The following is a 16,949-nucleotide window of genomic DNA, read 5'->3' as shown; positions in this document are numbered from 1 at the left end:
ATTAAGACGGGCATACGCTCGGCCAATGCAGGGATCGAACTCCCGACATCCAGGGTAGCGAGCCAGCGCCTTACCCACTTAGCCACCGTGACCCCCTGGTGCATATATGTTCTAATCAAATTAAAATACAGATCTATATTTCGTTTCGTATTTTTATACTTCCCGATGGCCTACGCTACACTACAGATCTATATTTCGTTTCGTATTTTTATACTTCCCGATGGCCTACGCTACACGAAGATCTATATTTCGTTTCGTATTTTTATACTTCCCGATGGCCTACGCTACACTACAGATCTATATTTCGTTTCGTATTTTTATACTTCCCGATGGCCTACGCTACACTACAGATCTATATTTCGTTTCGTATTTTTATACTTCCCGATGGCCTACGCTACACTACAGATCTATATTTCGTTTCGTATTTTTATACTTCCCGATGGCCTACGCTACACTACAGATCTATATTTCGTTTCGTATTTTTATACTTCCCGATGGCCTACCCTACACTACAGATCTATATTTCGTTTCGTATTTTTATACTTCCCGATGGCCTACGCTACACTACAGATCTATATTTCGTTTCGTATTTTTATACTTCCCGATGGCCTACGCTACACTACAGATCTATATTTCGTTTCGTATTTTTATACTTTCCGATGGCCTACCCTACACTACAGATCTATATTTCGTTTCGTATTTTTATCTGATTGGTTGTAGCCATAAGAGGTCATACGAGCTGCTTTTGACCCTATGACATCAGCCATTTCATTAACCAATCAGCAGTAATGTTACTAGTGGATTACCCACATTTCTGTGCAAAACATGCCTAAAGCTCGCCGTAACAGATCGTTTCATTGACTAATCCCTCACACCATCCAGAACACATCAATGATAACAACTTTTCCAGATCCTAGTGTAGTAAAGACAAGTAAAACTAAATTTTGAACTATAAAAAATGAAATGAAATAGGATCTGTGTTTTATTCAGATTGGTAAAAGACAGGATAATCTAGCCTATGACCTAGTTATCTAATATTTGTCTGAATGATAGAGACTACTTATACAATGTATGGCTTGTCTCCAATATGAGACTTGATGATAGAAACTACATGTACTTATATGGTCTGTCTCCAGTTTGAAACTTGATAATGTGTCTTTGCAGAAAGTCATTTCTGTAAAAGGATTTGTATCCAGTATGTGTTTTCGAGCGATTAAGCGTTGCTCCGCTATGAAAAAATAATTTACTTCAAACATCACATTTAAAAGGCTGTTTTCCAGTATGAATCCTCATGTGAAGACGGAGAGAACTACCATATTTAAAAGATTTACCACAAACATCACAGCTAAAAGGCAGTTCTCCAGTGTGCCTTATTACATGATTCCTTAGAGTACTACTCTGGGTACATGATTTACCACAAACATCACATTTATAAGGTTTTTCATTTGTCTGAGTTCTCATGTGTGTCTCTTCACTACTATTATCATTATTATAAAGTTTTTCTAAGGTATGACTTCTGATGTGGTTCTGTAGGTAACTACTACAAGTAAATGATTTACTACAAACATCACATTTATAAGGGTTTTCACCAGTATGAATTCTGATGTGCTCTTTTAAGTCATAACTTCTAGAAAATGATTTACTACAAACATCACATTTATAAGGTTTTTCACCTGTATGTATTCTTATGTGCCGCTGGTGATTACTATTATGGGTGAATGATTTATTACAAACATCACATTTATAAGGTTTTTCACCAGTATGAATTCTCATGTGGGAACTTAGATTAAAGTTCGTAGCGAATGATTTATCACAAACATTACATTTATAAGGTTTTTCTTCTGTCTGAAGGTCACCCACTCTTCTAGAATAGGATTTACTACACATGTCACAATCAAAATGTTGTTCTCTCGTATGAACCTTTACATGTTTCTGAAGGTTCGAACGACTTGTAAATGATTTACTACAAACATCATATTTATAAGGTTTTTCTCTGTTATATTTATGAATTTCTATATGTTGTTTGAGGTCAGTACGTCTTTCAAATGATTTACAACAAACATCACATTTATAAGCTTTTTCTCGGGAATGAATCTGTGCATGTTGCTGAATGTTAGCTTTTCTTGTGAATGATTTACTACAAACATCAGATTTATAAGGTTTTTCACCTGTATGTTGCCTCTGTAGATTATTTTTCAGTTTAAAAGTTTTACTACGAACATCACATTTTATATGTTTCTTCGAAAGTTTTAAATTTTGTGTCTGTGATTCATTATACTGGCTAAAACAAGTCTCCTGTCGTAAAACAGATTCCTCTTCTTTAACATGTATTTCACAGTGTATTTCTAAATCAGATTCTAATTTAAATTCTTCTTCACACAAATTACACTGATAAACAGTTTCAACATCAGTTTTCTCATCTTTAACATGACAATATTCATCTACATCATCAGTTTTCTCATCTTTAACATGGCAATATTCATCTGCATCATCAGTTTTCTCATCTTTAACATCCCAATATTCAACTATATCATCAGTTTTATGTTCTTTAACAGAACAATATTCATCTATATCATCAGTTTTCTCTTCTTTAACATGACAATATTCATCTACATCATCAGTTTTCTCTTCTTTAACATGACAATATTCATCTATATCATCAGTATGACAATATTCATCTACATCATCAGTTTTCTCATCTTTAAGATACTGGTGAAAAGTTATAACATCATTAGTTGCCTGTAATATATAAAAGTTATAACATCATTAGTTTCCTGTAATATATAAAAGTTATAACATCATTAGTTGCCTGTAATATATAAAAGTTATAACATCATTAGTTTCCTGTAATATATAAAAGTTATAACATCATTAGTTGCCTGTAATATATAAAAGTTATAACATCATTAGTTTGCTGAAATATATAAAAGTTATAACATCATTAGTTGCCTGTAATATATAAAAGTTATAACATCATTAGTTTGCTGAAATATATAAAAGTTATAACATCATTAGTATCCTGTAATATATAAAAGTTATAACATCATTAGTTTCCTGTAATATATAAAAGTTATAACATCATTAGTTTCCTGTAATATATAAAAGTTATTATTATTATTATTATTACAGCATATTTATAGTGCACCCTTTCATATAACATGTTCAGGGGCACTTTACAAAGTGACAATGTAAATCACACATAAACAACAAGATTATGGGCATGTTAACGATTGTATACAGAGTCAGTTAAAAGCCTGATTAAATAAATGTATATTAAAGTTATAACATCATTGTATAACACTGATCCAAAATATACTATTCAAAAAAGTAGGGGATATTTGATTTTTAAGTGTTATTAAAGTCACCTAATGAAACTGACGAAGAAACAAATGACAAAATGAAATGAAGTTCACATTCATCGATTTATTCCAAAGTGTTATTAAAGTCACCTAATGAAACTGACGAAGAAACAAATGACAAAATGAAATGAAGTTCACATTCATCGATTTATTCCAAATGATCGTTAGACTAAGTAAGGCACAGACTGACCATTATAAGGGTAAAATGATACCCGGGGTCAAACAGCAAAGTTACCACAGCATCACAACCAAGTCAGTAACGGGTAAATCCTCCTCTGTTTGCCAAACAAGCATTGATCCGACGTGGCATACTCCTAATGAGACGTCTAAGGTCATTTTGGTCCAGATTGTCCCATTCCTGTTGCAACGCAGCAGCAAGTTCTTGGACATTGGCAGGACGTTGTTGACGTTGACGTAACCTCTGTCCAAGCATGTCCCAGACATGCTCGATGGGGAAGAGGTCGGGACTCAGTGCTGGCCAAGGTAAGGTGGTGAGGTTGTGTTGTTGGAGGTAACCTGTAACGATCCTGGCCCTGTGACATCTTGCGTTGTCATCATGGAAGATGAAACGGCGGCCATGACGTCGTGCGAACGGCACAACATGGACTGCCAAGATGTTGTCCCGGTAGTACTGGCCTGTAACACGCCCTGCAACAACATGTAAAGCCGTTCTTCCAGCAACAGTGATGCCTCCCCACACCATAACAGAACCACCCCCAAATCGATCATGTCTGATGACGTTAACGTCTTGGAAGCGCTCGTTTCGACGACGCCACACCCTCCTACGTCTGTCCAAAAAATCAACAGTGAACCTTGACTCATCTGAAAACATCACATTGCTCCAGCGTCGATTATCCCAGTGTTGACGATCCCTACACCAACGACGTTTTGCCTGAATGTGATGATCTCTCAAACAAGGGATCACGCGAGGACGTCGGGCGCGAAGGTGACCCCTATGCAGTCGATTCCGAATCGTCTGGCCACTCACTCTCACACCAGTGTCTGTTTGAAGACGAGCGCTGATCTGATTTGCTGTGATGACACGATTTCTCAAGGCCAAGGTACGGATAAATCGATCCTGGGCTTGAGTTGTCGCCCTTGGTCGACCTGAGCGTGGTCTGTCCTGTACAGATTGTGTATCACGGTATCTGGACCATAGCCTGCTTATGACAGACTGAGAAACATTCATCGTCCGCGCCACAACCGCCTGTGTTGTGCCGATCTGTAGCATGCCAAGGGCACGTAACCTTTCATTTTGGGTAAGCCGACACATATCAAAATTTGTTTTCTGGTCACTAAAACAATTAAACTGATGTTTCCACCCTGGAATTCAATGCCACAATGACTGTAACATTCAAAGTCAGAGTCGTGCAAATCTTGGGTTGGACCCCCATGATGATCCCAAGCATCACCTGCATTCCATGCGGTAGCTATTGGTGCGTTTGGGCGTCACATGTAACTGGAAATGTTTCTTCTGTTAGGTTCTATAGTGACTTTTTTCGTAGTCATTTGCATATTTTAGTATTATGCCCCCAAAATCAAATATCCCCTACTTTTTTTGAATAGTATATTTAAATTTAATTTTCGATATACTGACATTTTTGCATTTTTGGCACTATTGAACATAGGATTTCCCAGGGGCATTTTATCTGATCAGACAATGTAATAGATCATTACATAGCCCTGTGGCTATTTGATAAGCCAATCCGGTTATTAAAACTATCCCGACAATAATCTCCATACCGGAAGTATGCAAAAAATGAAGAAAAAAGGTTTAAAAAAATAGCGCTCTTGCGAAAAACTTGATTTCTCCATCAGATGTTAGCAGGCCAAAAGAACTAAAGTATCGCTAGATAGCCCCATGAATGGACCATCATATGACATCTGAATGATACGATTTAGATGGCTAGAAAATAATTTATGGTACGCCGAAAATCTAGTATTTGGAGCATTTTGAGACGCCATTTTCTCGAAACCGAAAACTACAATTTTTCTTAAACTTCTTTTACTTAGAGTCCTAGCAGTGGACTATGGCGTGAGTCCAAAAATAAAAGCATTGAAATAATATAAGTGGTCCAAAAAGAGCCTCAATCTTGGAAAAAAGTTGAAAAATCCTTAAATTACTGAAAATGCTCTTCTATTTTTCTTTCTTTGGAAAACAGCTAAATGGATTTTTCTGAAACTTCTTGTACAGAAGGATAGGTAACCAAACAACTTGTTAAAACTATCCCGACAATTTTCCAAAAACCGGAAGTAGTCGAAAAAATATCCGATATATTGAGAAAAAAAAAATAATGATCCGTAAATAGGAAGTAGTCGAAAAAATATTCGATATTTTTTTTTAAAAAGAAGACAATAAAAAAATCGGTACTCTTGCAACAATCGGGATTTCACCGTTGGGTGTGACCGGATCAAAACGTCTAAAGCATCGTTTGGTAGCTCGATAAATGGGCTATTGTATGACACTTCCTGTCTGTTCCTGAAAGCCGGTTCAGTGCTGCTTGCAGGTCTAGTTATAATTGCTTTTATTAATCCTTCATACATGACTTTAATTGTTTATTATATACATGATTATAATTGCTTTTATTAATCCTTTATACATGACTTTAAACGTTTATTATATTTATTGTCAACAGAAAGAATAAGTACGAGCCAGTTGTTAAAAAAAATGTGGATCAGTTTATGGCCAGTGAATAAACGCGCCGATCAGAGACATCAAAAAATACAAAAAAACAAAAAAAACTTAATAACTTTATTACATCAAAAACTAAAAAATTGTTGATGTAATAAATATGAATATGCTACTTACCTGTACCATATGTTACGGGCATATTAAAAATAAAAAAATATATTTTATAAATTGTTGATGTAATAAAAATGAATATTTGCTAGATTTTGTATAGATTCATCTATAAATTATTTGCGTCTTTGAATTAATAAATAATATTTATTTAACTTAAATTTTGAATTTTATTTTTTAAATTGAATGGTCCGAGAGGCAACAAATATTATTCCGAGTGGTCTTCCAACACAAATTGAATTGGTCCGAGTGGTCTTTTGGGTTGGTCCGAGTGGTCTCCGTTTTGGTCCGAGTGGTCTTTTTTTTTGGTCCGAGTGGTCTTTGGTCCGCGTGGTCCGGGTACCCTCATTCGAACCTTCAGTGGCGAGAGCATTCAAAATATTTTAGTAATACGACAAAAATGACAATAAACTGTGCAATTAGCGATTGAGATCCGGAACAATATCATGTATACAACCTTATGCCGGAAACGAATTCTTTTTCCGTGACATAACCTTTTATGGAAGCTAACGTTACTCTGTACTGAAGATTTGTTTAAATGAAGATCTATTTTCTTGACTTGAAGTTGTAGAAGAGACAGATCAGCAATCCCCCGCCGGATTTTTATAATCGTCATTCAGTCACACAACAGCATCACAAATAGACAACAGAAGCCATTAACAAAATAATGGTGAGTAGCGGGCGCAGGCTGCTTCGTACTTGGTTCATTCGTACCTCACTTCGTACCTCAAATTGATTCGTACCTTTTCCTATGTTGTTGAAATCAGTTGAAAGAAATTGAATATATGGCGAATTAGAATATGCACAAGATTTGTACCTCAAATTGATGTAGAGTGGTTCATACTTATTTTTTTTTAACAACAAACAGACACTATTTCGGGATTATTCTTACATTATATGATAAGACTTACAATAAAAACTTCATTCATCAACAATGGAAGTCTGACCACATTTGATTTTTGAGGATATAACCATTTATAAATAATATTATAATTGTTTGAAAATCTACCCGGCTTCCATAATGAAGGCAGAAGGTGAGAATAAGAGTCCCTTGGTACCTGTAAAACTGAAACGTACTCCCCTGAAACGAAATTCAATTATCGCAGTCGGAAAACATCGTTTATTTCCTTGCTGTGAAGTAACGGAATACACTCGATGAGACGATTGAATTTGACATGTGTCTGTATGCGCAAACGCTTAGTTGTTTTAACAATATACCCACGCCTTCAAATGTCTTAATATTAACTGTTTATAATGTTTATAAATTAAAATACAAGTTTAGCTGGATATGAAAAGATCGAAGTTTGACGTGAATTGCTTAAAGATTAGCCTAATACATGTATTAAAAAGAACGGTGATTTCATTTCTGTATACCCACAGACACCGGGTCTGTTTATAATGGCATGTTATATAGCAGGAGCAAACGAGAGAGGGAGAGAGACGTCTATAAATCTAATAATGTAACAATTTAATGCTAGTCCCAACGATAAATAAATATTGTGCAGTATGATGTTTGTTATGAAAAATAACTTGCCGGATAAAGTACGAGGAAAATATAATGACATGTAATACGGAGAGTGAGGGATAAAGACCTCTATAAATCTATTAATTTAACACTTTATTTTTTGTTCCACAGATAAATAACTATATAGTGCCGTATGGTGTTTGTTAAGAACACATTGTAGGATAAAGTATGGGGACGATATTATATAAGTATTACAAATAAAATAACGATCGAGATTCAGGGAGATTTGAATTCGCATTTGGTATAGTGGGGATGGGTAAATACAACATAAAAGATAATTTATATTAACAAAAAATTCAAAATTAGGACCACATCTCCCTTGCGGTATTCTAGCATTTACACACAAATATTTATGTTATCTGTTCTATGTCGCATTCATTTATACTGGCATTCAAAGAGCTCAATATCATTTACCAAAACACGCACTCTGAATGAATATGTCTGTATGTTAGAGCTGCATTTGCTACCGAATGTTGTATTTTGCAACATCATTAAATCATATACATGTACTTATACAGTATAACCATATATCTGTCTGTTCAGATATTTTTTATATCAATCAATGTTATCATGTCAGCTATTATACTACAGAAATACAAGTTTCCCAAAGATGATTTAAGTTGATATTAAATTAATCTATTAATTGTAATCGCCTGTACACACAACCTATTTAAATTGAACTTTCTAAATCTGTTACCTAATCGTCACCCAATACCACGATCTATATTTAAATGTAATACATAAGTTGATAATTTAATTAACAAACATTATTTTTGTTTATATAATTCCTGGAACAAAAGAATTTACTACAAACCAATGAATAAAAAAGATGATCGTTGAAAACGCCAGTTGATAATATCCTCTTCTTTATCAAACAATAAAATGTAAAATTAAATTAACAAAAATTGTTCAAAATATTTCCTGGAACAAAAATATTTACAAAAACTAATAAATATGCACAGTTAAAATGAACTAGAAAACAACCGAAACTGTATAAATAGAGGGTATTAACTGATCAAAAGGTATTTACTTTGTCAGAATGTCTGTCTGCTGGGACATCTGGAATGAAGAATAAAATGGACATAGAAATAGAAAAAAAATCAATAAACTGCATTTTATAAACGCTAAGAAAGGGGCATTGTAAACTTTTTCTGATTAAGTAGGGCGAGCCGTACAAATAATTTTTTCTAAATTTGCTTTTAAACCTGGTACAGAACGTTCCTTACCCGCCGAAGAAAAATAAAAAAGTGATTTATCCGAAACTGGCTGATTCATGACGTATCTACGAAATCGGGGCTGTGCTTTTAATGCCTCTTTTGTTTCCCCGAGTGACGAAAACTTTGAAAGCCCATCATCCATTCCTTCTTTATTTATCCAAAGTCCCATCCCGGCAATTTCTGCAGTTAGGCGCTCTTTTTTCCTAATCTCAAGTTGCCCCCTTTCTTTTAATTTATCCCTTTTCGCCAAAAGAACCTCAATCGATTTTCTGCGCCAAAATCACCGAGAAAAGTTTTAATATGGTTGGCCATATAAGTTAAAATTGCGGCATTGTGAAAAATGATAATAAACTGGTTACCATGAAATGGGGTTAGCGGTAATTTTGAAATCCCTAAGGAATTTAAATATAACTTGAAAGGAAAATAACAACCCGACTTTTCGTCTCCACCCCGAGTAAAGGCCTTACAGATAGTTCGAACCAATCGAACACACCCCGATTCGTTTGGCGAAAAGGATGTAGCTGTTTTAAACGTTTGGGCTGAGAACGTTTAAAAATACAATTCTTCAAATTTGTTCAATTCCAGAACGCTTTTATCCGCCAAACCAGTGAAGACCACAAAAGAAATGATTAATATTCATATGAATATTTCGCTCTGAATCTGATAAATCTGACCAGTTTTCTACTAATTTAGCGCAAATACTGCCTCTGTATTGTGTAAATAAAGAATTAAAAAGCTTTTCGGTGCTGACTCTGTCTGACATGGTATTTTTAATTTCGAAAATAACGGATTTACTAAATGGTCCAGCAATTTCGTCGAGATCAGCCAAAATTTCGGTTAATGTCGTTAATGTAGTTTGCGCAGATTTATCAGCCATTTCACGAAGACCAAGAATAAGTGGCGTATGTGTCGAGTCAGCGGTTATTGCGTATGTGCCGAATTTAGAGCCAAATTTTGTAGTTTCGTCAGTATAAAGGCTGGTATTTTTCGCCGACTTTAAGGTTTCCGAAACATGTTTTAAAGATACACCGACGTGCTCACATGATATTCTTTGAACTGAAGATTTTGAAGGAGTGTAATTAGATTTTAGTCCCGCAACAGCCAAACATGCGGTTATAACCACTGCTACGTTACCATTCGAAACGTTTAGACTGATGTCTGAGTCCCTCTATTAATTAAATTAATTTCACTAGTATCTGCCGATGGAGTCTCGTCCACTATCCCGGGAAAAAATGGGTTGTCATTTATTGGACTTAGCCTTACTTTTACCCAGCTTCCTAGTCTTTGTCTTCAGTCTGACCAGTCTATTGTGAATGTAATTGTCACCAAACGTCATACAGTCGTCATGTAAAGCAGTTATGATAGACCGATGCTCCGTAGTTGTCGGAAATTTATTAATAATGCCTAGTATAAGCCTATTTGTGATTTTTGCCATGGGTAGTTGGGTTATAGTGCTCAAATCATAGGGGTACTTGTCCAATCCAATGCTGGATAGCAAATCATCGGTGGACGTCATCTTGCAGTGCTCAGTCTCAGATCTAGAAAAAAAAACTAAGTCCGTCTATGGCTACAGAATAATTAAATAAGATACTATGATTATAAAAATAATTTACACCAAGTTACCGAAAAGTGTCTGGAAAATAAAGACTACCAATAAAATAGTTCTGCATATTTAGAGCTAGCAAATATTTATTTCCTAAAGTAAATAGAGCGCCACGTAAACGAAGGTTGTAACCATTAAATAAAAGTAAATCCCAAAATGTTGTAATCAGTTTATCTTGCCCAGCTCATGGTTTTAAAAGTTAGAAATGAAACGAAGCTATTACAGCTAGCTCTGTACCGAAATTGCCAAAATCAAAAATTAAATCAAACAGTGCAATCGAAAATTTTGCTCACGTTCGCTATTAAATAAACACAAAAGTCGAAGCGCGTGATGTGTGTTTTTTTACTTGGCTTTATACACCAATACATGTTTGTATAATTCCACATGGAAAGCTATTTGTGACGTATATTAGCTGCGACCTCCAAAATCACGTGCGCGGGACTAAATTCTGCTCACTTCAGAACATGTCCCGAATGATGCAAACAGACAGGTAAGTCGGTCAGTTTTTATAAGGACAAAAATTTGAGTCATTGAACCACTCTATGATTAGTTCCTTTTCCTAAATCCAACGTCTGCGCTATATTTAATAAAAAGGGCTGCGCTAAATTTATAAAAATGGCTGCAGAACGAGAATTAGAATACACGCGTGATTTGTACCTCAAATTGATTTGTACCTTTTTCTATATGTTGTTGAAATAAATTGAAAGAAATTAAAATAAATCTATATGTTGTTGAAAGAAATTGAAATAATAAACGAATACCTGCCTTTTTTTTTAATCTGATGTTGATTATCGAACTCATTCTGCTCAGTGAGTTGTTTCTTTGATCTGTTATATCATGAACTGTATATTCGTTATATCATGGAGTAATTCTGTTATTGAAATCCAACTGCATCAAAATTTAGTGAAATGCTTAAGCAATTTTAGTTTAAATATATCCTTTGTGTGTGAATTACTACTATTGGGCAGGCTGTGTAATATCAGTATGGAAATTTCTTCTTTTTTTTTTCAATACATACAATTCACTTTTTGTTATTAAATCATCGTAGCTAATTCTCGTTCGGCAGCCATTTTTATAAAAAAATTGTTCTTTTTAATATTTTAACAGGCTGTGGTATATGATTTAAATATTTCATATCAATGCATAAAATTCGCTTTTTGTTATTAAATCATCGTAGCTAATGCTGGTTCGGCAGCCATTTTTATAAATTGAGCGCAACCTTTGGATTTGATCAAATTGTTTAATTATGTTTCATCTTTATTTCAATTTCTTTCAAACACATTTAGGAAAACAAACTAATCTCGTGCAAATTATAATTATGGCTCGACAGCCACTTTTATAAATTTAGCGTTTCCGTTGGCTTTGATCAAATCGTTTCACCTTTATTTCAATTTCTTTTAACTGCTTTCAACAACATAGTAAAAGGTACAAATCAATTTGAGGTTCGAAGTGATGTACGAAACAACTCATGCGAGGTATGAATGAACTAAGTACAAAAACAGCCAGGTTACGAAACAGCTGACATCCGATGTAGCAATGCAAAAACTCTTTAAAAAATTTTTAATCCGACTAAAAGTGAATATTTTCCAACCCCTCTCCCATTTAAGAAACCCCCAAAATTTCAAAATCGATTAAGAAATAAGAATGTTATTGCACTTTTATGACCCAAAATTGATCGGTGTCAGTATATACAGGTCACAATTCTATGGAATACAATTACTCTAGTTCAATTACTAAATGCCATTGAAACAGTTTATCACGGTGTCAGTATACACGTTTTTTTTAAATTTGCAAAAACAGTGACCGAAGACAATTTCTCAGCAACCATTGAAGATATAGGCATCAGGAAACATCCATCCAACCATTAACTATTTATTGGAATTTTTAAATTTGGGCTGTATAATTTTTTTCCTCTGAAATAGGGGTCTTTCTATGAGAAAATACGTTTAATTTTAGTGCCGAACGAAGTTCTGCCTTGTCCAGATAATTTTATTTTTTCATAATATAAGAAATAAGTCGTTAATACATATCTGAATGTCCAAACCATGCTGGATAGATATTACTTTAGTTTTCAGGTCTGAATATACACAAAATACTACCCAGAAAATATTATTTCATCAAAATATTCTAATTAAATCCAAAGTTATAGGATTTTAAAATCTGAGATCACCAATAATGTATTCAAAATGAACTGTCAATGTCTGCCATGGCATAAATAAGTGCTTTTCAGTCATATTTGAGAGATGTCACAAGCAGCATTTCCCCTTTAGAATTGCGAGAGAAATGGGGTTTAACGTCCATTCGACACAAACTAGGTCATTTTGGGACTAACATATGATTTATTTTTATTTCAATAATTCGCTTGCACGTACAGGTCTTTAGCAGTGGGAGGAAACCCGAGGACCCGGAGAAAACCCACGAGGTTGGACAGGCGACCCTACTCATTGTCACGTACAACCAGGGATTCGAAACCACGCCAGTCGACTCAATGACAGACTTTTATGATAAAGCGCACGCACACTAACCATTCAGAAATCCCCCCCCTTCAGAATTGCTAGTACCAAGTTTAAAGATACATTATGGGAGATAAGATAAAGAGATGACAGTTCTCGCTATAATAGTTAAAACCTAGATAGTGTAAAGGTAATTTGCTGAAAATTTCAATCAAATTGATCCACTATGAGCCGAGAAAGAAGCGGTTGAAATTTTTGCATAGTCTCGGTCATCATTACTAAAATCATTAATATAAACAGCATAGTCTCGATTATCCACTTTTTCTGATTTAATTATCAACGGCCGTTAGCGGCATATAGGAATCTAATCCAGCCAACATCGAAGGCTAGCCTTGACATCGAGAGTTTATTATGGTCTGGATAAGTTAATTAATGTCTAATTGATAATTTAGATAACATTTCAGGCCTAAAGAAAGACTTGTAATAAGCAGATTTTGCTCTTGCATAATGCATGTTTAAAACAAAATGCTAAAACTTTTATATATTACAGGAAGCTAATGATGTTATGACTTTTATATATTACAGGAAACTAATGGTGTTATAACTTTTATATATTACAGGAAACTAATTATGTTATAACTTTTATATATTACAGGAAATTAATGTTGTTAACACTTTCCATCAGTGTGTTGTATGTGATGAGATTTTTCAACAATGTAATGATTTAGAAAAGCACACTAAAATACATGATGTAGATGGATATTGTCATGTTAAACAAGCAAAAACTGATGTTATAGTTGGATATTGGCATGATAAAGAAGAGAAAACTGATGATGTAAATGGATATTGTCATGTTAAAGAAGAGAAAACTGATGTTGTAGATGAATATTGTCATGGTAAAGAAGAGAAAACTGCTGATGTTGTAGATGAAAATTGTCATGGTAAAGAAGCAAAAACTGATGATATAGATGAATATTGTCATGGTAAAGAAGAGAAAACTGATGATGTAGATGAATGTTGTCATGGTAAAGAAGCGAAAAATGATGATATAGATGAATATTGTCATGGTAAAGAAGCGAAAACTGATGATATTGGAACCATTTATCAGTGTAATTTGTGTGATGAAGAATTTAAATTAGAAACTGATTTAGAAAAACACTGTGGAATACATGTTAGTCAGAAAGGGCAAATTGGTGATGTTTGTGGTAAATCTTTTAGTCAGAATGTTAGTCTACAGAGACGCTCAAAAACTTGTACACGAGAAAAAACGTATAAATGTGATGTTTGTTGTAAATTATTCGCAGTAAAAGGTCGGCTGAAGGAACACTTCAGAATTCACAGTGGAGAAAAACCACATAGATGTGATGTTTGTTTTAAATCATTTGGTAAAAGTGAATATCTAAAGAAGCACACGAGAATTCATTCTGGAAAAAAACCTTATAAATGTGATGTTTGTAGTAAATCATTTGTTTACAGTGAATATCTAAAGAGCCACAGGATAATTCATACCGGTGAAAAACTTTATAAATGTGATGTTTGTAGTAAATCATTTAGTCATAGTAGTACTCTACATTCACACATGAGAATTCATACAGGAAAAACACCTTATAAATGTGATGTTTGTGATAGATCATTCACCTATAGATGCAATGTACAGGAACACATGAGAATTCATACAGGTGAAAGAAAATTTAAATGTGATATTTGTAGTAAATTATTCACCACTAGTGGTAATCTACAGAGACACATGAGAATTCATACAGGTGAAAAACCTTATAGATGTGATGTTTGTAGTAAATCATTTACACAGCGTAGCAAACTACAGTCACACATAAGAAATCATGCTGGTGAAGTTTGTCATGGATCATTAACTGTCAGCAGTGCCCTACAGCCACACATGAGAACTCATACCAGGGACAAACCTTATAAATGTGATGTTTGTGGTAAATCATTTCTACATAAATATAGTCTTCAAACACACGTAAAAAATCATACTGGTGACAAACCATATCATTGTGACATTTGTGGTAAAACATTTACTATTATTAGTGCTCTACAGGCACACAGGAGATGTCATACCGGTGAAAAACCTTATAATTGTGATGTTTGTAGTAAATCATTCAGCTATAGTAGTACCCTACGGGCCCATAAAAGAATTCATACTGGTGAAAAGCCATATAAATGTGATGTTTGTGATAAATCATTCACCCAGAGAAGTGGCCAAAAGAAACACATGAGACTTCATACTGGTTTAAAACCATATAAATGTGATGTTTGTAGTAAATCATTCACCACTAGTAGTAATCTACGGCAACACAAGAGATCGCATGCTGGCGAAAAACTCTATAAATGTGATGTTTGTAGTAAATCATTCGCTTCAAGTAGTTATTTACACATACACAAAAGAATTCATAAACAAGAGAAACCAAATCAATGTGATGTTTGTGGTAAATCATTTACACAGGCTGGAACTCTACAGAAACACATGAGAATTCATACTGGCAAAAAACCTTATAAATGTGATGTTTGTAGTAAATCATTTACTCATAGTAGTACTCTACATTCACACATGAGAATTCATACAGGAAAAACACCTTATAAATGTGATGTTTGTAGTAAAACATTCACACAGGTTGGAACTCTACAGAGACACATGAAAACTCATAATATCAACTGAACTGCAGATTGAAAGTTTATTGTAAGAACCTAATTTCAACGACACAAAGTTAGACATCCGAAGGCTATACACGCACAGTACAGAAAGTTGGTACACGCTTCAGTGACTTATCTTGAAGTGATTTCTCGCATAGACGCACTATGATAACACTTAGCGCAAGCGTCTGTGATACTATAAATAGCCATCGCACATGAAATTCTCTATACATCTATTAACTGTTACAGCCGTAAAAATCTATTGTTGACGATTCTGAATAGCAGTAATTTTAGCTTATTGGTTATTACTGCAGCTTTAGAAATTACGTTCATTTTATTTTTGAAATTGCTTTATCATTAACTATACCATTAGGAGCTGTATCTTTTGGTTTAGTACAAATACTATCTCTGAAATACTTGCGTTGGGCAAGAACATGATACTAGCAGTAGTTTCATTTTACTTTTACAAGATTCTTAAAACAGTTGTTGAGTTGCCCAACGTGCATGCTTCTAAATTCAATTGATTGTTCCAGCTTTCTGTTATGTTTCGTAAAAAAGTAGTCTTGATAATCCCGGCCTGTTAATCAAACGTAGAATGGTCGGTAGACTGGTTAAGCGAGACTACTTTCAAAATAAGGGCACAGCACGTAACCTATTTTTTACTCACACATGCTCGGATTTTATTGCCGAACACTCTGAACCGAACCATCTTTCAGTGTATTATTTATGGATGATTAAATGGTCATACATGTAGCTTATTAAGTACAGCATAACCGTTTATTTAGTGACTAAAATGTTTGAAACTGATTTAAGGCTTGGTGTATATATAGATATTGTGGTGTAATTGTCGAGATATTTGGAGATATTTATTTATGGTGGGGCACCCTATACATACCAACAAACACTACGATTAACAAAGATGATCAAACAGGGTTAAAAGAGATTATCACTAGACTCCAACCACCCGAAAACAGTCCTGCTAATTAATGCTGTACACAGATAATCAAAGCAGGTTAAAACTACTCTAACTTGGGGGTTGGATGGCCGAATGGTTAACACGTTGAAAATGACATTGAAAATATGATATAGGCCTACTGTATTTTTTTCTAAGGACCGGATTCTCCCAATTTTAATATAGGCTATAGGCCTACTTACATGTAATATATGGCTGTGTTATTATCAAAAGTTTACGTATTAGTGTATTTGAGGGTTAATTTATGGTATCAAAACCAAATACATGTACTGAAAGAAAAATTTTTCAATAGGACCTACAGTAACTTTTTTTTAACAAAACCAAATTTATTTTTAAAATTTATTTATCAAACAACTTTACATGTCAT

At 34.2% G+C, this 16,949-nt stretch overlaps 1 protein-coding gene across 1 annotated transcript; it reads left to right on the top strand.

Moving 5' to 3' along the window:
* The first annotated feature begins 6,659 nt into the window (after positions 1-6,659).
* Positions 6,660-15,873, top strand: LOC126817149 (zinc finger protein 883). The gene is made up of 2 exons (XM_050543995.2): positions 6,660-6,829; positions 13,613-15,873. Exons 1-2 carry the CDS (start codon positions 6,827-6,829, stop codon positions 15,632-15,634), a joined length of 2,025 nt encoding a protein of 674 aa, XP_050399952.1. The 5' UTR covers positions 6,660-6,826; the 3' UTR covers positions 15,635-15,873.
* The last annotated feature ends 1,076 nt before the right edge of the window (positions 15,874-16,949 follow it).

This window comes from Patella vulgata, chromosome 1 (assembly GCF_932274485.2).
Source record: "Patella vulgata chromosome 1, xgPatVulg1.2, whole genome shotgun sequence".
Classification (NCBI taxonomy): domain Eukaryota; kingdom Metazoa; phylum Mollusca; class Gastropoda; family Patellidae; genus Patella; species Patella vulgata.
The sequence above is the reverse complement of the archived record's forward strand: the minus strand, read 5'-3'. Positions and strand labels throughout refer to the sequence as shown.